The 18,668-nt window shown below is 56.3% G+C and overlaps 1 protein-coding gene across 1 annotated transcript in view; it reads right to left on the bottom strand.

Moving 5' to 3' along the window:
* Positions 1 to 18,668, bottom strand: part of HMCN2 (hemicentin 2) — a 171,512-nt gene that overhangs the window by 44,234 nt on the left and 108,610 nt on the right. Inside the window, exons 48-65 of the mRNA XM_031654639.1 lie at positions 18,476 to 18,562; positions 17,079 to 17,270; positions 16,038 to 16,211; positions 15,780 to 15,893; positions 15,112 to 15,254; positions 13,953 to 14,103; positions 12,201 to 12,419; positions 9,364 to 9,477; positions 8,796 to 8,983; positions 8,052 to 8,148; positions 7,105 to 7,266; positions 6,842 to 6,955; positions 5,877 to 6,079; positions 5,111 to 5,192; positions 3,062 to 3,193; positions 531 to 674; positions 287 to 446; positions 76 to 200 (exon numbers count right to left, since the gene is read on the bottom strand). Of these exons, the coding sequence (XP_031510499.1) occupies positions 76 to 200; positions 287 to 446; positions 531 to 674; positions 3,062 to 3,193; positions 5,111 to 5,192; positions 5,877 to 6,079; positions 6,842 to 6,955; positions 7,105 to 7,266; positions 8,052 to 8,148; positions 8,796 to 8,983; positions 9,364 to 9,477; positions 12,201 to 12,419; positions 13,953 to 14,103; positions 15,112 to 15,254; positions 15,780 to 15,893; positions 16,038 to 16,211; positions 17,079 to 17,270; positions 18,476 to 18,562 (2,601 nt within the window). The remainder of the gene's footprint in view (positions 1 to 75; positions 201 to 286; positions 447 to 530; positions 675 to 3,061; positions 3,194 to 5,110; positions 5,193 to 5,876; positions 6,080 to 6,841; positions 6,956 to 7,104; positions 7,267 to 8,051; positions 8,149 to 8,795; positions 8,984 to 9,363; positions 9,478 to 12,200; positions 12,420 to 13,952; positions 14,104 to 15,111; positions 15,255 to 15,779; positions 15,894 to 16,037; positions 16,212 to 17,078; positions 17,271 to 18,475; positions 18,563 to 18,668) is intronic.

The raw sequence follows: 18,668 nt of genomic DNA, 5'->3' as shown, positions 1-18,668 counted from the left end.
GCTTTGCTCACATGTCACCTTATCTCCCGTGCCCAGGCCCACGCATCACCCTCCAGATGCCCCCGGGCTCCTCACCCAGCACGTTCACCGTGTGCAGCCTGGCGTCCTCCCCGGCTGGGTTGTGGGCCACGCAGGTGTAGGCACCCGCGTCCGAGGCTCTCAGGCCTTTTAGCACCAGGGAGCCACCATCCAGGTAGAACCTGCCACAGGGAGGGAGGGCCGACAGCAGGGGCATCAGGTGAAGTGGGCTCTGCCGCCTCTGGGGAGGGCATGGGCCAAGTCTTACCGGAGGTGGGGGCCCATGTCCTGGCCCAGCGGGCTGCCGTCCTTCAGCCAGGCCACGTCCGGCAGCGGCTGCCCATCGGCCTCACAGTCCAGCCGCACCTCTTGCCCTTCCAAGATGTGGTGCTCCTGCGCGGTGCCCGAGCTCCGGATCCGGGGGGCCACTGAGGCAGGGGTGCAGTGAGGCCCTGGGTGACGGCAGGGGCTGCCATGGGAGTGGGACAGGAGGGTGCAGGGCGCAGACCTACCCAGCACTGCGACCACGAAGTCCTTGCGGGCCTCGGCCTGAGTGTTCTCAGCCACACATGTGTAGGTGCCTGCCTGGGTCGGTTGCAGGCGGCTCAGTTGGAGGCGTCCCCCCCGGGAGACCACACCATGCACCACGCTGCTCTCTGTGGGACAGAGGGGGACCCCTGAATCCCCCAGCCCCTTCTTGTGCTCCTAGAAAACTGAACCCCACAGAGGCAGAGGCTCCTTCTTATATGTCCCCACCTTCCCCAGCCCAGTCTCTGTTCCTTAGAATCCTCCCTCATTTCCTCCCACTTGAGACAGCTCTTCCCAAGAGACCCTCTCCCTTCAGCATCCAGGATTTGCTCTCGGGCCCAGCTCTCACCTCCCATCCTCTCCCTCCCCGCCCTGACCCTCTACCCCATCTATCAAGGTTTCTGCTCAAGTCAAACCAGCCCCTCACTGACCCCACACAGGTCACCCTGGGACCTGCCCCTGGGCCTCTGCTCGGGCTCCTCCCACTCCTGGCCTTCAGGCCTCCCCTTTCATTCTCTCCAGCCACACCCCTGCCCAGAGCCATCCCTAACTGCCCCAGCCCAGGCCCATCTCCCCGCCCAAATCCTCATGGGTCCAGCCAGCCTCTCAACACAAAAACACGAGCAACTGCCCTGTGCCTAGCATGGAGCTTGGGAATCAAAGATGAGGGCAGCTCAGTCCCTGTCCTCAAGGAGTTCACAATGTATCGGGGCGGGGGCCATGAAACAAGGGGACCCAGTGCGGACAAGCCCCGTGAGCCCCTGATGGAGCCGGGGAACCTGGGGCACAGGAAGGGTCGGGGAGGGCTCCCGGAAGTGGTGAGTCTCCACTGAGACGTGAATGTTGAGCAGGAATCAGCCAGTGGGGAGCGGAGGTGACCACAGAAGCCTGGGTGGGTATTCCAGGCAGGGAACACAGGTGCCAAGAGCTGGACACGAGAGGGGGCGGGGCCTGCAGCCACCTGACCCGAGAGAGGCGACAACACAGGTCCACGCAGAAACACGAACACGGAGGTTCACAGCAGCACTGAGCATCTTAGCCAAAAAGTGCAGACACCCTAAATGCCCATCAACTGACCAGTGGATGCACAAAATGTGACACAGCCACACGATGGAATATTCAGCCACAGAAGGGAATGAAGAGAAAAATTTAATTTTTAAAAAGAATGAAGCACTGGCCAGGCACGGTGGCTCACGCCTATAATCCCAGCACTGTGGGAGGCCGAGGCAGGTGGATCACCTGAGGTCAGGAGTTGGAGACCAGCCTGGCCAACACGGTGAAACCCCATCTCTACTAAAAATACAAACATTAGCTGGCTGTGGTGGTGCGCACCTGTAATCCCCGCTACTCAGGAGGCTGAGGCAGGAGAATCGCTTGAACCCAGGAGGCGGAGGTTGCAGTGAGCCAAGATTGTGGCACTGCACTCCAGCATGGGTAACAGAGAGAGACTCTGTCTCAAAAAAAAAAAAAAAAAAAAGAGAGAATGAAGTACTAATCCACGCTACAACATGGATGAAACTTGAAAACATGCTAAGTGGAAGGAGCCAGACACAAAAGGCCACACACTCTATGATGCCATTGATGTGAAATGCCCGTAACAGGCCAATCCACAGAGACAGAAAGCAGATTTGTGGTTTCCTGGCTCTGGGGAAAGAAGAAATTGGGAGAAAACAGGGAGTGATTGCTAATGGGTATGGGGTGTCCTTTTGGTGATAAAAATGTTCTAAATTTGATTGTGATGATGGTCACACAACTCTGTGACTGTACTACAAATCACTGAATTGGATGTTTTCAGTGGGTGAATTATATAGTGTGTGAATTATATCCCAATAAAGCTGTTATGAGAGAGAGGGGCAGGTTGGAGGAGCCAGCACAGCCACATTTATTGCATGGAGGGGCAGGGAGAGGTGGCTGGCAGCACCAGCCCCCGCTGTGGACGGATTTCCACCAGACAAGGGACCAGCTCCGAGCTGCACCTTCAGACCTTTCTGCCCCACGTGGAGCCTGCACGGGAGGCACAGTGGGCCCAGGAGACCACGTGGGGCTTCTGCCCTCATGTGGAGGAACAACGGGCACAGCAGTGGCCAGAATGGGGAGGCCTGCATGGGGGATGGGGGTGACCCACGGCCCAGCTAGGACAGAGCTGAGTCACCACCAAGGAGCAGCTCTGGGGGCCAATGTTGAGCCCAGTGTCAGCCAGTGGGCTTTCCACAGCCCTCAGTGCCCACCCTGCACAATGGAGAGCCCACGTCTGCTGTCTCGTGGGAGATGATTGAGGGTGTGGATGCAAAGGAGCTTTCAAACCCCCACAGGAGACGCTCCTTGTGTTTGGATTCCAAGGGCCAATAAATAACGCTTCGCTCAAACACAAATGGGGCAGGGCCAACATGGCGCCGCCAGTCTCTGGTTTTGCCAAGATCATCAACAACCAATAACTTCCTTCCGCCACCTCCGCTGTCATCTTATTACAGAAAGGAATTCTTTCCGCAAAACAGACAAGGACAGATGTGCTTACCCACGGGCATCCTGTCCTTCAGCCAAGTGACCGTGGGTGCAGGGATCCCGGACACATCACAGGTCAGGACCAGGGGGCTCCCAGCCACCTGACTCACTGTCTCTGTCTTGGGGTTCTCAAATGTTGGGGGCACTGCAGGAAAAAAAAACCAGACTGTCAGAATTCTGAGACTCTTCCCCTACTTCCTTCCCCTCAGGCAGATCAGGGAGGCCTAAGAAGCCCTTCCCGGTAGTTAGGAGTTCCCATTTTATGTTTCATTCACAAATGTAAATAGAACCAGGGCCTGGCTATTTTAAAGCATACAAAGCAAAGCTCCAGCAGGGTCTACTTAGCCCAAGGATGGTAAATGGGAGGCTCACTCACCCTTAAGGCTCACAGTCCTTAACCTGTGCCAGGGCAGACATCACTAATCGATTTCAGCACTCTCTCTTGATCTGCCAGGATGAAGTCACACACCCCAGGCAGCCACCACCAGTGGAACAGAGTCAACCAGGCTCAAGATGAAATGCCTTTGCCCTCAGGGACCAGATATTCCCCCACTTTCCACTGTTCATCAGTGTAGCCGTCAGAAAAGGCTGGGAGCTTTGAGCAGCGAGCCTGGTGTCAGTCCTTTTCTTGTTACTTTATTTTTTATTTTTTGTAGATACAGGGTCTCGCTATGTTGCCCAGTCTGATCTCAAACTCCTGGGCTCAAGTGATGCCCCTGCCTCAGTCTTTCAAAGTGTTGAGATTACAGGCATGAGCCCCTGCACTCCGTCTTGTCAGTCTTTTTCAACGATTGTGTTGCGTATGGCTCAGTGTTGCATGGGCCCACCATTCACCTGGTTGGGAGGCTACTGGCTTTGGCATCCGTGGCAGATGGCTGGTGTCCCCCCAGCCCGTTTTTCCCACTGTGCACGGCAGAGTTTTAGCTGAGCCCACCCACGATCACTCTAGCAGAAACTACATTTCCCAGTGTCCCTTGCAGTCAGCTGCCTGAGCGCTCACTAATGGAATACACGCAGAAGGGACAGGTGCAACTTCTGCAGGAAATAAATGCTTGCCCACCACTTGTGTTCTTTCTGCTTCCTGTGGGCCAGGACAGGATGCCGTGTCCCAGTTTCAACCATATGCACAAGAACAACACCCTAATAAATGGAAGACCAACAGGAGGGAAGGAACCCAGGTCCGTTAACTACCGCATGGAGCTGAGCTATGCACCAGCCTAGACACCCACCTCTGGGCTTTTGAATAAGACTTAAACTCTCTCATTTACTCAACTACATTTTGGGGTCTCTTTGTGGCATGGCTAAGTCTATATTCTAACAAACATGACATCTGAGCCCCAGAAAATCTGGCCAAGTTTCCTGGACAGCGTAAATAGGCTCCTTCTTACCCCAGCTGAAGCCACATGTCCAATTAAACGGCATCTGTGCTCCCTCCTTGGGTGGATGGGACAGGCCCCCCCTGGGATCAAGATGCAGGTGACATGGCCTCCTGTGTGTCTGATCTCATAGGGCTCCTTCATCTTAGTGCCCATGTGCCAGGCCCTGTGCCCAGCAATTTATAGACACTGTCATTTTGGTGGCTTCCATGGGATCGGCCAGGTTCACTGTGCCTGGCAGGCAGCTACTGCTTTTAGACTCATTCACTGAAGGTAAACCTTAGGCTCCGAGGGACAAAGTCATTCTGCTAAGCTCCATGAAGCAGGTCACTGGCAGAGTTCTGTTTGGAGCCTGCTAACCCTAGTCTTCCAAATTCTAGAAATTAGCTGGGTGCAGTGGCTCATGCCTGTAATGTCAGCATTTTGGGAGGCTGAGGCAGGAGGATTGCTTGAGCCCAGGAGTTCGAAACCAGCCTGGGCAACATAATGAGATCCCATCTCTACAAAAGTAAAGAGCTATCTATAGCTGTAGATATAGATATAGATATGTACACAAATTTTAGTCATCGTGCCCTCAGCACTTGGCAGCACTGCCTCTGTTCAGCTATTGTCTTTGTCCTCCTCGGCAGCCCCGGGTGTTGCTAGGGGCTCCATGGTCACGTTGGCCAGGCTGGTCCCCGGCTTACCCTGGACGGTGAGGGTGAAAGTCCGCACAGCCTCCCCAGCCACGTTGCTGACTTTACAGCTGTATAAACCTTTATGCGACACCTGAGAGAGGAAGAGCACACAGTTGGGCTGTGTGCTGGAGCTGGAAGTGGGGTGCTAGGGCTCCCCAAAAGCATGTAGGCCCCCAAAACTTCCAGAGCAGGGGCCTCCCAAATATGCTGGTCCTGACTGGGGAGCCAAAGGGAATCAGGACCCTCTGGCCTTTTCCAAGAGCCTCAGGAAGCAGGAGGGCCCCTCAACAGTGAATACACAGGCTCTGGGGGCCTCCCTCCCTGGGCCAAGCTGGGAGGAAGAGGCCCCCCTTGCTGTGGGGATGGAGCCTGACCAGGAATGGATTTCCAGGGGAACAGCAAACATTCATCCAACAAACACCGTGAGCATCTAAATCCACACCAGGGAGGGAGGGGAGGAGGGCAGGGCAGACTCCCAGGAGTCTCAGACGGTCAGCCAGAGCGGACCAGATAAAAGCATCTAGATGCCGAGGAAACTGAGGCAGGAAAGGCTCATGCCATGACTGCAGGGCTGGGTCTGGGACGTGACTCCAGAGCCCTGAGCTCCACCCACGTCTCCCACCCTGGAAGCTGCTAATCAACTCGGTTTGGGGTCCCACAGGCCAAGGAGGCAGCAACGCATGTCCTCCCCACCTTCCTCCCCACAGCTCGCCAGGGCTGGAAGGCGACTTTCCTGTAGCTGCCCATGGCTGCCCGTGCCCCAAAGGTTGCTCACCTGGGCCTCCTGGATCTCCAGCCTCTGCCCACCCTGCAGAGCCTGGGTCCGCTGCGCCAGGACAAGGGGCTGCCCATCCTTGTACCAGGTCACAGTTGGCTCAGGGAGTGCATCTGTCTCGCAGCTCAGGACAGCTCTGTTCCCGACCCTCACCAGGACCGCACCGTGGGGGCCGCTGGGAGCCTGCCTGAAGGCAGGGGGAACTGGGGGCAGGAGATAGCAGACTGAGGTGTTGTGGCTGTCCCCGCGCCCTCCCCACTCAGCCACAGGGAAAATGCCAGTGGAGACCCACCAGGGTCACACAGCAGACCCAGCCCCAGGTGCTGGTGCAGACCCAGGGGAGTTGGAGGAAGAGAACCGGGCCAGCATGCCAAGGACCTGCTGAGTGACCAGGGACAGCCTCCTGCCTCTCTGAGCCTCAGCCTCCTAGATGGGGGAGATGCTGACGCCTGCCCCCACCCAGACTTTTTCCTAAAGGGGCAGGCCCCAGCTGGGTTATAGCCCCTCTGTGGGCGCCCCTTCAGCCCCCTGTGGCTCCAGTGAACCAATGTAGAAGTCCCGGTTCCCCACGACTGTGAGCCCACAGGGCCTGGCGCAGTGTCTGGCTGGTGTTCGTGCAAGTGAATGAACCAGCCCCAGGGCTAGAAAGAACCTTCCAGAGAGTCCTTGCTCAAGATGCCTTGGACCAGCTTTCCCCCCAGAGGATTCTGAAGACCACGAGCCTTGAAACAGGCTCCACCGTGAAAAAGGCTTCCCCGATCACACAAGGCTTGGGGAGGCCCCTTCCCTAGCCAGGCTCTTGGGGCCCATCCCGCTGCTCCCCCTCCTCAGAGCTGACCCGTGTGGGCGTCCCAGCCTCCCCCTGTGCCTCCTGGCCCTCTCCTGGCTATGTTCCCCGGGGAGTGTGGGCTGAGGGGTGACTGAAGGAGGGGGACGGTATGAATCGGGGATAGACACGGACGTACCCAGAACACTGAGCTGCACCAGCTTCTGGTCTCGGCCGGCAGCGTTGAGGGCTTCGCATATGTATGTCCCGGAGTCCGACAGCCGTGCTCGCCCCAGCTGCAGCGTGTGGGTACCTGTAGGGGGAGCCAGTCGCTCACACCAGCATTCTAGCCCAGCCCCCAGTCCTAAATCCCTGCCCGACTGACAGCCCTGTCCCAGGTCAGAGGAGCAACTCTCTCCCCATGTAACGTTAGAGCTGGGCCAGACACCTCAGTTTACCCACCAGGAAGGAGGAAGATTTCTTCACCCAGGGAGAGGGCCTGGCTGTCCTTGTACCATGTGACCTCGGGGTTTGGGTGAGCGTGGACATCGCAAGGGAGGGAGACGCTGCTGTTGAGGATGGCAGTGACCTGCTCCAAGTCCAGGCCTGCGATTCGTGGCGGGACTATCCCCACAGTCACCACGGTAGAGAAAGGCATGAGAATCACATCAGCAGGGGAGCACGGAGCCCGAGAGAAACCCTGAACCTCACCCAGCTCCTGGGGCTTCATCTCGGCACAACTTCAAATAATTCAGAAACCTCCATTTGCCATGACTCTCTTACACAGAAGGACACTGGGTAGCGGATCAGAGAAGGAAAGTCACTGTTCCAAGGCCACACAGCTGGTCAGTGGCAGAGCTAAGATATCAACTCAGGTTTGAGCCCATGACCTTGAGGGCTCAATACTGTCTTCCTCCATCTCCGAGACCACAGCTGTCCCCGCATCGGAGACAGAGCTCACAGCCACTGCAGTGCGGTGTACGTCATGAGTCGCAGAGGTTGGGAGCGCAGGCTCCGGGGCGGTGAGACCCCCTACTCCTCTCTGAGAGCGACCTCCCTCAGTCTGCTCCCACAGCTGCAAATCTGGGCTAACCTAGCTCTGCTGGAAGGAGTCAGCCCAGAGAAAGTGCTCAGCCTCCTGTCAGGTACACAGTAAGTGCTCAATAATGGTGGTGTAACGCCTCAAAAGAGCTGTTCCCTGGTCACCTCCAAAGTTGCTTAAAACCACCTGGGGTTGGCCCAGTAGTGATCAGGGTCCCCCAAATGCTGTATCGGGATGTGGCTGGGGCCAGGCTGGGATCCTTCAACTCTGATTGCAGGTCCCAGAGCCCAGGATACTGGAAGCCCCAAGGCAGTGACCCCTGGGGGGAAAAGGAACCCACAGGGGCTGCCTGCTCAGCCCAGCTCACCTTGAACCCTGAGGGTGAAGAGCTTCTCAGCGGAGCCCGCCTGGTTCTCAGCCACACACATGTAGCTGGCGGCGTCGGCCACCTCTGCCGTGGAAACCTGTGGGTGCAGGGAGCCATGCCTGGGTGATGCCTGAGGCCCCTTGGACACCACCCCCCACACCTCAGGAATGACTGTGAGGACTCCCTCCCTTCCTCCCATCCCATGCCAGGGACGCAGGCACCAGGCAGCTCATGGAGACCTAGAACCTCCTCCATCCAGGGCCTTGTGTGGCGCTCAGGAGTGGGCGTGAGGTTGGTGTTGGGTGGTTCTCTGTAGCAAACCAGATGTGACAAGCACCTCCCCCACCCTTGTGGAGGGCCATGCTGTGTGTGGGGGGCTCCTGGGGTCCCTGCAGTTCTGTGTCTGCACATGGAGTGACTCAGGGTGCTGCCTGATGTCTGAGTGCTGGGCATGGCTCTGCATGTGCCAGCTGGTGGTCTGGGGAAGGCTGCTCTGTGCGGTGCTAGGCTCTGGGTCCTGCACTCATATGCATCCTTTGCTACGTGTCTCCTGAATCTCTGGATGCTATGCACAGGCCTGTGCTGGCCCAGCATGGCGCCTCACAGGTGATTCTTGGCTGGGCTCCAGCATGGGTCCCAGCAAAGAGCCTCATTTGCAGATAACGACCCCTCCCTGGCTCCCAGACAAGTGGTGCTGGGCCTCAGCAGCCGCTGCCCCTAGCACGTGCAGGGGGCTGCCCTGACCTGCAAGACTTGCCCGTCCTCCAGGACCTGCAGCCGTGGGCTCGGGGAGACAGGCAGCCCATTCTGGAGCCACGAGATGGTGGGCACGGGGTTTCCCAGGGCCGGGCACTGCAGGCTGACGGTGCTGCTGGCATTCACCGTCACCTCTTCCACCAGCTCCTCTGTGGCACCCAGGATCACAGGTGGGGCTGGGGGTGGGGGAGAGGAGGCTGAGGGGCCGGCACAGGTCCCTGGGGGCGGGGGTGGCCGTGGAAGCGAGGGTGGCACTTGGTGTCAGGCGCCGGCTGGGATCCTCATGCCCTTCTCTCCAATCCCTCCCAATCCCTGATGCAGCTAAGGAATCAGGGGCACAGAAAGGGTTGCGATTTGCTTGATGTCACACAGCCAGGAAGCTTCTGACTTGGAACCTGTGCCCAGTCCTGCATGATTTTTGAGGTTGAGCTTGTAACTCCAATTTCAACCTCTGAGCACAGCAAAACTGCGTGCACTTTGCCTCTGCCCCTTCCGAGGGAGGCTCTTATGGCGCCTGCAGTCCCGGGAATCACCGCCTGCAGGCCCCGCCACTCACTCAGCACCAGCAGCTCGTAGTGCAGCCAGTCCTCGCCCACCTCGTTGGATGCCTTGCAAGAGTACTTCCCGGCATCCTCCGCCCGCACCAGGGGGATCTGCAGGACCCGGCCTCCTGCAGGGACACGGGACAGAGGCCTGAGCTCAGGCACAAGAGTCACCACCAAGAGCAAGGACGCTGCTCCCTCCTCTGGAGTGGACCTGGGACATGTGACTGTCCCCTGCCCCATCTGTGAAATGAAGAGAATCAGCCTGTCCTGCCCAGCTCACGCGTGGAGTGGAGTCAAGTCAGGGCACAGCCACCACTTGCTGTGTGCCAGGCCCTGGACGGCACATTCTGGGCCTGTCCCACAATGCCTCTGTGCGGCACACGCTGTTGTCACTCCCATCTTACAGATGGCAAACCTGAGCCTTCATGGCAGTGTTTGGTGTGACGGCAGTGGTTGCTGGCTCAGCTTCGCTGTTGTGCTGAGCCCAGCTTCTTGGCAAGGACAGAGTCCAAGCAAAGACTCAGGAGGCAGGGGAGACAGCTCCTGGGGCTGTGGTGGTTGCTGGGGGTAGAAGTAGGGGTGGGGGCAGGGGAGGCATTGCCCAGGACACTCTGTGATCAAAAGCCAGCCAGTGGCCAGGCACGGTGGCTCATGCCTACAATCCCAGCACTTTGGGAGGCCGAGGCGGGTGGATCACCTGAGGTCAGTAGTTCAAGACCAATCTGGCCAACATAGCGAAACCCCATCTCTACTAAAAATACAAAAATTCGCTGGGTGTGGTGGCGCACACCTGTAATCCTAGCTACTCAGAAGGCTGAGGCTGGAGAATCACTTGAACCCGGGAGGCAGAGGTTGCAGTGAGCTGACATCGCGCCATTGCACTCCAGCCTGGGCAACGGAGTAAGACTCTATCTCAAGAAAAAAAAAAAAAGAGCCAGCCAATGCCAGAGCCTGGCATCTATGGGGGCTGGAGTTGGTCTCCAGTGGGGGCCTGGTTAGGGTTACTGCATGCTCAGATTTCCAGGTTGGGGCTGGCCGGCCTGGGGCTGTGGGTGGCTTGACCAGGTTAAGAGCCTGCAGAACCCCATGGCCAGGATTGAGGCAGCAGTGGCATTGTAGGGGTCAGCTGATGTTTGAGGTTAGTGCAAAAGGTCAGGGTAAGAATTCAGGTCAGCTGTGACCATGACGCCTATGTTCTCAGGATTAGGGAACAGAGGTTAGACGTCAGTTGCCAGGGTGAGAGGTGAGTGGTAGGGTTGGAGGTAAGTGGGTAGGACTGGGGGGCAGTTGGTGGCTGTGGTCTGGGTTCAGCTATTGGTTGGGATTAGCTGATGGTTAGAGTCTGATTGAGATCAGCAGGTGACAGAGCCTACTGTGCACCCAGGACTTGGGGTTAGGATCGATGGTCAGTGGCCAGGTTAAGGGGTCCGTCCACAGGTTTCTAACAGGAACTAACAGCGTTCAGTAAGAGTTGCACTCCTGGATTGGCAAGAGGCTTCCTTCTTTTTTTTTTTTTTTTTTTTTCTTTTTTTGAGATAAGGTCTTGACCTGTCACTCAGGCTGGAGTGCAGTGGTATGATCACGGCTCACTGCAGCCTTGACCTCCTGGGCTTAAGGGATCCTCCTTCTTCAGCCTCCCAAGTAGCTGGGACCACAGGTACATGCCACCATGCCCAGCTAGATTTAAAATATTTTGTACAGATGGGGTCTCACAGTGTTGCCCAGGCTGGTCTTGAATACCCGGGCTCAAGCGATCCTCCCACCTCGGCCTCCCAAAGTGTTGGGATTACAGGTGTGAGCCACCGTGCCCAGCCACCTCCGTTTTTTGCAAGCACCAAAGTAGCAACCCTGGTCTGATTCTGCTCATTGGAGACCTGTGCAACTGACCGCTGCTCTCCAAAACCAGCCCCACCGCTGGTCCATCTCCGGCAGGACACAGTTCAAATCTCAAACAGAGAGACCACCCTCATGAGCCGGGTGGGCTGGGCATTTCTAAGCCCTGGGTGGCCCTGGAGTCTTTTAAGTCAAAATTACCTACAAAAACTTATTCTAAAATAAAAGATTTACTTAAAAAAATTAAATTACCTTAAATAAATAAACAAATACCACTTAAGATGGTGAAAGAAAAAAACAAAACTTGGCTGAGTGCGGTGGCTCACCCCTGTAATCCCAGCACGTTGGGAGGCCGAGGCGGGCGGATCACCTGAGTTCGGGAGTTTGAGACCAGCCTGGCCAACATGGAAAAACCCTATCTGTACTAAAAATGCAAAAAGTAGCCAGGCGTGGTGGCGCATGCCTGTAATCCCAGCTACTTGGGAGGCTGAGGCAGGAGAATTGCTTGAACCCAGGAGGTGGAGGTTGCGGTGAGCCGAGGTCACACCATTGCACTCCAACCTGGGCAACAAGAGCGAAACTCTATCTCAAAAAATAAAAATAGAAAAAAGAAAAAAAAAAAAACCAGACACACAAGATGTGAGTTCAGCCACCACAGTGTGGCCTTCAATGTCCAGCCAGAGCTTCGTCAGCGTTTGGGGTCATGAGCTTAGTTGACGATTAACGAAGGAGTCACCTGCCTCTGCAGAGAAAGTGGCAGCTTCTGCCAATCGTTTAAGGACATTAGGGATCTTGAAGCCCAGAAGGGCATGCCCCATGGTAGGAGGCTCTGCTCCATAAACCAGAGGCAAAAGGCAATCCAGTCTTTGCCTTCACACAGGCAAAGAACTTGTACCCCCAGTTTACAAATTGCAGTTAAGGTCCAGAGTGGTTGTGTGCTCTGCTTAAGGTCACACAGCAGGCAGCACACAGGAGAGCTCAAAGCGCCCACTTTCTTCACGCAGCCCTGACCCACCTTGCAGCACAGACACCCCATCCCCGGCCGAGAGGGGCCGATCCTCTTTGTACCAGGTGAGCTCCGGGGGTGGGATTGCGTTGGTGTCGCAGTACAGGTAGGCTGGGTTGTTCTCCACAATCTCCCTGTATTCCGTTACTCCGCCCCGGGCCTCCTGCTCCCGGGACAGGATCTCGAAGGCTGCACTGGCATCACCCACCTTCTGGAACATGGGGGGCACTGGGTGGGGGAGACAAAGCCCTTAGGAAGCACAGCAGAGGGGTGGGGAATGCACCTCTGCTCACACAGATTCTCATCCCAGCCTCTCCCAGGTGCGGAAATCCATTATTTGAGCCATTCCCTTAGGTCAGGGCATTTCTTAAATTCCCTCACTTCCTAAACCAGTGTTTATTGAGCAACTACTATGTGCTAGGCACTAGGATAAGGCTCCTTCCCTAAGCAGCTCGTGTCTAATGGATGCTAAAGACTCCCTGTAATGTGGAAATATTTTGCACAGTTGGAAGCCAGATACTAAGCTTTAGCCAATGTTTGTTTATCAGAGCACAGAAGCACAAAATCATCAGCTTTAGAAATGGACGGGGGGCCCTCAAGGTCACCTGCTTTGATCACCTGCATTTTACAAAGGATCAAATTAAGGCCCGGAGGGGGCTGTGTCATCCCCAGGTTGTCCCCAGGTAACATAACCAGTTCATGACAGAGCCAGGGCTAGAGGACTGGTGGCCAGAAGCACTGGAGATGACAAAGGGCAGCCCGGAGCAGTTGTTCCTCCTGCCAGGACAGTCCACGGGCATCGTGTAGCAAAACCTGGTTCTGAACACTTATCCATCGCCCAGATTGCCTGTCAGCCTCCTGCCTCCCTGCCTCCCCTTTCTAGCCTCCCAGCCTCCTGCTCCCAGCCTCCCCTTCCTCCTCTCAGCCTCCCTTTCCCAGCCTCCCCATCCCAGCCTCCCACTCCCAGCTCCCTGCCCTCCAGCCTCCCCTTCCTACCTTCCACCCTCCCCCTCCCACCCTCCCCCTCCCAGACTCCCCTTCCCAGCCTACCAGCCTCCTCATCCCACCTCCCAGCCTCCTCATCCCAGCCTCCTCCCCAGCCTCCTCATCCCAGCCGCCCCTTCCCAGCCTCCTCATCCCAGCCTCTTAGCCTCTCCCTCCGTCTCCACAGCCTCCCCCCAGCCTCCCCCATGCAGCCTTCCAGCATGCCCCTCCTAGCTTCCTCTTTCTAGCCTCTCAGCCCCGCTCCCAGCCTCCCAGCCTCTCCCTCCCAGCCTCTCTGACGCCCGGCTCCCTCCTTTCCTTCCTTCACTTTTTAAAAAGGAAAATGTCAAACACTGACGAAAGTGAGAGAAGAATATAAGGAGCCCCAGGCACCCACAAGGAGTTTCAACCACCGAGGCAGCCACTCAGCTTACTCTCGACCAGAGATTCCGAAGCAAATCCCCAGGTTTCCCTAACATCGTGAAAGGCATCTGGCAGAGGGGCTACGAGTGTGGCATTCTGGCTCAACCAGACCATTCCAGCCTCCACCACTCAGTTCTGTGGTTTGGGGCCAGAGTCCTCATGTCTTTGGCTTTGGTCCCTCGAGGCAGAGGGGTTGGGGCAGGATGCTGCTCTGGGCTGCTAAGGTGAGCCAGTGGGAGATGCCGTGGGCGGCATGTGAGCTGCAGGACACACGGTGGGTGCCTGCGGAGGGCCAGCCCCGCAATGTCCTCATACCGGCCGAAGCCCCACCCCCAGCCCACTGGTGCCACGCACCCTGGATGAGCACGTTGAAGTCCTGGTCATCCTCGCCAGCCACGTTGGTGGCCACACACAGGTACCGCCCTGAGTCTGAGACCTGCGTGGGCTGGATCTGGAGCAGTCGCCCTTCGCCCAGGACATGCAGCCGCGGGCTGGGGGTCACGGGCTGCGAGGAAGACGAGGGGGTCGCGGGGAGGGAGATCAGAAATGAGGGGCCAAGAGCACCAAAACAATTGTGCTTATTTCTCAATACATTCTCCAAAAATGCAGCATAAAGTGACAAGGACACCCTGAGAGGTTTATAAAACCAAATCCATAGAGCATAAAGATGAGAAGGGCCACACATGGGTGAAAATAGTAGAGTTTAAAGTTTACAAAGAGTTCGACTTTTTATTAAAAAATACAGCTGGGTGTGGTGGTCAGGCCTATAACCCTGGAACTTTGGAAGGCCAAGGTGGGTGGATCACAAGGTCAGGAGTTTGAGATCAGCCTGGCCAACATGAAGAAGCCCCATCTCTACTTAAAATACAAAAAATTAGCCAGGCGTGGTGGTGCGTGCCTATAATCCCAGCTACTTGGGAGGCTGAGGCAGGAGAATCACTTGAACCCAGGAGGTGGAGGCTGCAGTGAGCCAAGATCGTGCAACTGTACTCCTGCCTGGGTGACAGAGCGAGACTCTATCTCAAAAATAAAAATAAAAAAATAAAATAAAGGCTGGGTTGGGTGCCTCACGCCTGTAATTCCAACACTTTGGGAGGCCAAGGTGGGCAGATCACCTGAGGTCAGGAGTGCGAGAGCAGCCTGGCCAACATGGTGAAACCCCATTTCTACCAAAAATTATAAAAATTAGCTGGGCATGGTGGTGGGTACCTGTAATTCCAGCTACTCAGAAGGCTGAGGCAGGAGAATTGCTTGAACCCAGGAGGCAGAGGTTGCAGTGAGCCAAGATTGTACCACTGCACTCCAGCCTGGGTGACAGAGCAAGACTCCATCTCAAAAAAATAAAAATAAAAATAAAAATAAAAATAAAAATAAAATAAATAAAGGGTAGGTGGGGCCCGGGCCAGCTCTAGGGCCAGGTGCTTTAAGGGAAGCCTTTTCTGGAAGGTTCCAAGCAGAACCAGCTGGAAGCAGAGGTAAGAGCCAGAAGCTGCACAGGGGGTCCCACACTCACCTGTCCATCCTTGTACCAGTGGATGGTGGGTGGGGGCGCAGCCCAGCTCTCACACTCCAGGGTCAAGGTGCTGTTGACCTTGGTCTTCACCTCCTTCACGCCGACCTCCCCTAAGGGGTCGTCTTTGGAGATGGAAGGGGGGACTGAAAAGCATGAGGGGTCTGAGAGCAGAGCTGGGGGATGGGTGCTGAGACCCTGAGCTTACCCTGGTCCTGGGGGGAGCCCCAGAAATTGGGGCTGGCCCGAGAGACACAGGGATCCCAGCAGCTACCGTGCTCCTGTCTGTTCACTAGGGGAGAGAGCATTTGTCTGTAAGGGTTATAGGACCGGGCAGGTCTGAGGCAGGAGAATTTCTGGGGTCACCTCAGAGGCCCTCCTTGCGGGTCCCAAGTCTCAATCTGCAGAACCTCTGGTTATACCGCGAAGCAGAAGCGGCAGGAGGAAGCTAGGACTGCAGTGGGTCTGGGAGCCCACGTGGCCCAAGTCCTAACTCACTGTTCTCTCGTCATCATGTCCTCTGGAGCCAGCCCTACCTGCCAGGTGACTGTCAGAGGACATATGCCACATGGAGGCACCCTGGAGCCCCAAGGGTGGTTCAGGTGCCCGGGCCCCTGGGTTCCCGGATGGTCTTCTGCCCACCTGGCTGTGCCCCAGGACCCCCGACTCACTGAGCACTTCCACGTGGTAGTTTTTCACGGCCTCCCCGAGCTCGTTGGTGACCACGCAGGTATACTGACCGGCATCTTCCTTCTGGGCATTCAGGATCTGCAGCCCGTGGGTACCTGTGTGGCGGCCAGTGGCCAGGGTCACCCCAAATCTGCAGCCTCATGCCAGGCATAAGGACAAGCTCACTGGTCCTCTCCTCCAACCCAGATGACATGTCACCTGTCCCCTCCCCCTCCCTCCTCCCCACCAGAGGGCGTCACCTGGGAGCAGCTGGATGTTCCTGGAGGCCTCAAAAGGGGCCCCGTCCTTCATCCAGGTGATGCTGGGGGAAGGGAAGGCCAGCGCCTCGCAGATCAGAGAGATGGGGTTGTGGATGGTCACGGTCACCTCCTCGTCTGCACTGTCCTCAGCCACTCCCAGGATGGTGGGAGCCACTGCGATGGGGGACCAGGGGGCACTTGTGAGCAGAGATCCCTGACCCTAGGCTAAGGACCAGGAAAGCCTCAGACCCCGGTGCTTGGCCTCGGTTCTTCTGTCACTTACCTTACCGAGATGGGAAACTGAGGCTCAGAGAAGCCCATGCCCGGGGTGGCCAGGCTTGAACTCAGGCCTCGGTGACCCAGAGCCCGGCTCTCCAAACACTAAGCAATACTACAAGGGAAAGCTGAATAATTTCTGCCTCCATGTCCCCCATAGCTTCTCGACATCCAGCCTCTCTACCAATTAACCAGAGGCTTCTCAATTCTGTTTGAGAGGGGAGCGGGAGTTGCGGGGCTTTGCTCCCCGCTGAGCAGAGTAGCTATGCTTTCATTGGTCCCAAGATTTCTTCTTTCAACCCCTGCAGGGGACTCTCCTTTTAACGGCCAACATTTTAGAAACAGATTTTTCTAAGCTGTTTCTAAGCCCCTCTCATTTGATAGACGCTCTGTTTCTCCAGGCTAACAGAATAGTAGGTATGTACTGTCCTCAGGACATGGAGAGACGCCTGGCTGTGAATCCACCACCCTGGGGCCTGGCAATAACTTTGTCACCTCTCTGATCCCCAGGGCTTCATCAGTGACATGGGGACAAGCACATCTCCTACCTCCCAGTGTCATTGTGAAGATTCAATCAATCAGACCCGTTGAAATGCCTGGCCCATAGTAAATGTTCAGTCAATAGAGTCGCTACATGATTTTTGTTGTTAAACTCGGAGAGTTAGAAGAAAAATAGTAGAATGGTTTGTGGGAAGTTGTAAGGAGCCTGTCACCTTGCTTCTCCCTCCCTCCAGCACCTGCGATGGCCAGATGTCCAAAACTTACACAGGACACTGAGCTGGAAGTGTTTGGTCTTCTCCCCAACAGCGTTGGCTGCAATGCAGGAGTAGTGGCCAGCACTGGACAGGTTTGCCTGGAGGACCTGCAGGAGGACTCCGTCTGGGGAGATATGGTGGGCGTCTCCACCAGCCAGGGGCCGGCCATCTTTGAACCACGTGAGCTTGGGCTGTGGGTGGCCTGTGTGCAGAGCAGAGAACGAGACAATTTGGCAGCCGTTGACTAGGGCAGCACAGGGGTCACAGGCTAGTCCCGGATGGGTCAGGGAATGTGAATTCTCCATCCCGGCCCAGAGGCCCATGAAGCACAACAAGAAGCAGCAGAAGCAGCCTGTGCCCCTTCCTCTGTGACTTGGCTGCCTTCTCCTTACTGGACAATGGGTAGAGATCGCCTGGTACAGACAGGCAAGACAGAAAAACAAGCTATTCCTTCCATCCATTCATTCATCCACCTGCCCACACACCACCCACCCATCCATGCATCCAACCATCCATTCATCTACCTACTCACCTATCCTTCCATTCAATCAATCATCTATTCATCTCTCCATTCATCCACATGCCCACCCACCCACCCATTCACCCACCCATCCACCCAACCATCCAACTATCCAACCATCCATTCACCTACCTACCCAACTATCCCTCCATTCAACCAATCATCCATTCATTTCTCCATTCATCCATCCACCCACCCATTCAACCACCCATCCACCCAACCATCCAACCATCCATCCATCTGCCTACCCACCTATCATTTTATTCAGCCAATCATTCATAAATCTCTCCACCCATCCATCCATCCATCTATGCACCCATCTACACATCCATCCATCCAACCCTCATTCATTCATCCACGCATTCATTTATCTACCCATTCACCTACCTATCCATCCACCCATCCATCCATCCATCCATCCATCCATCCATCCATCCATCCATCCTTCAACCCATAAGCATTAATGGGAGCCTACTCTGCAAGGCACTGGGGAAACCATGGTGACAAGGCAGCAACTGGGTCTTCAAGAAGCTCAGATGCCACAAGGCCACTATGGTCCAATGTGGGTCAGTGCTAGGGCAGGGAAGCACAGGGGCTTGTGGGAGCCCAGTGGAGGTGGCCCACTGGGCCTCAGGGGCCAGCCAAGGACTCCCTGTGGAGGGTCCTGAAAGCTGAGGTCTGTAGTGAGGTGGGGAGAGGGAAGAGTGTTTGGGACGGAAGAACACATGCAGAGACGAGCCGGGACCTGATGCCGAGTCCAAGACATAGAGAGACCCCAGTCAGGAGGAGTGGGGCTGGGGCAGGTGGGCAGATCCCCAGCGATCCCCTCCTTTCTGAAGCTGCCTTCCCACCCCTTCTCCCAGCCCACCACATCATATGGCCCTTACCTGTGACGTTGCACATCAGATGGGCAGTCTGTCCCTCAGGGACTTTGATCACCTCCTCCAGGTCCTCGTTCTCAATACTGGGAGGAACTGGGAGAAGCAGGGAGACAAATGGCTAGTGACCAGGGGGACTGGCCCGCCCAGGCTACACAATCACGGAACAGGAAGCCAAGGGCCCACTGTTTCTTGTGCCTCA

The sequence above is a fragment of the Papio anubis genome, chromosome 13 (genome assembly GCF_008728515.1).
Source record: "Papio anubis isolate 15944 chromosome 13, Panubis1.0, whole genome shotgun sequence".
In the NCBI taxonomy this organism is placed as follows: domain Eukaryota; kingdom Metazoa; phylum Chordata; class Mammalia; order Primates; family Cercopithecidae; genus Papio; species Papio anubis.
This window is presented reverse-complemented; position numbering and strand designations above follow the sequence as displayed.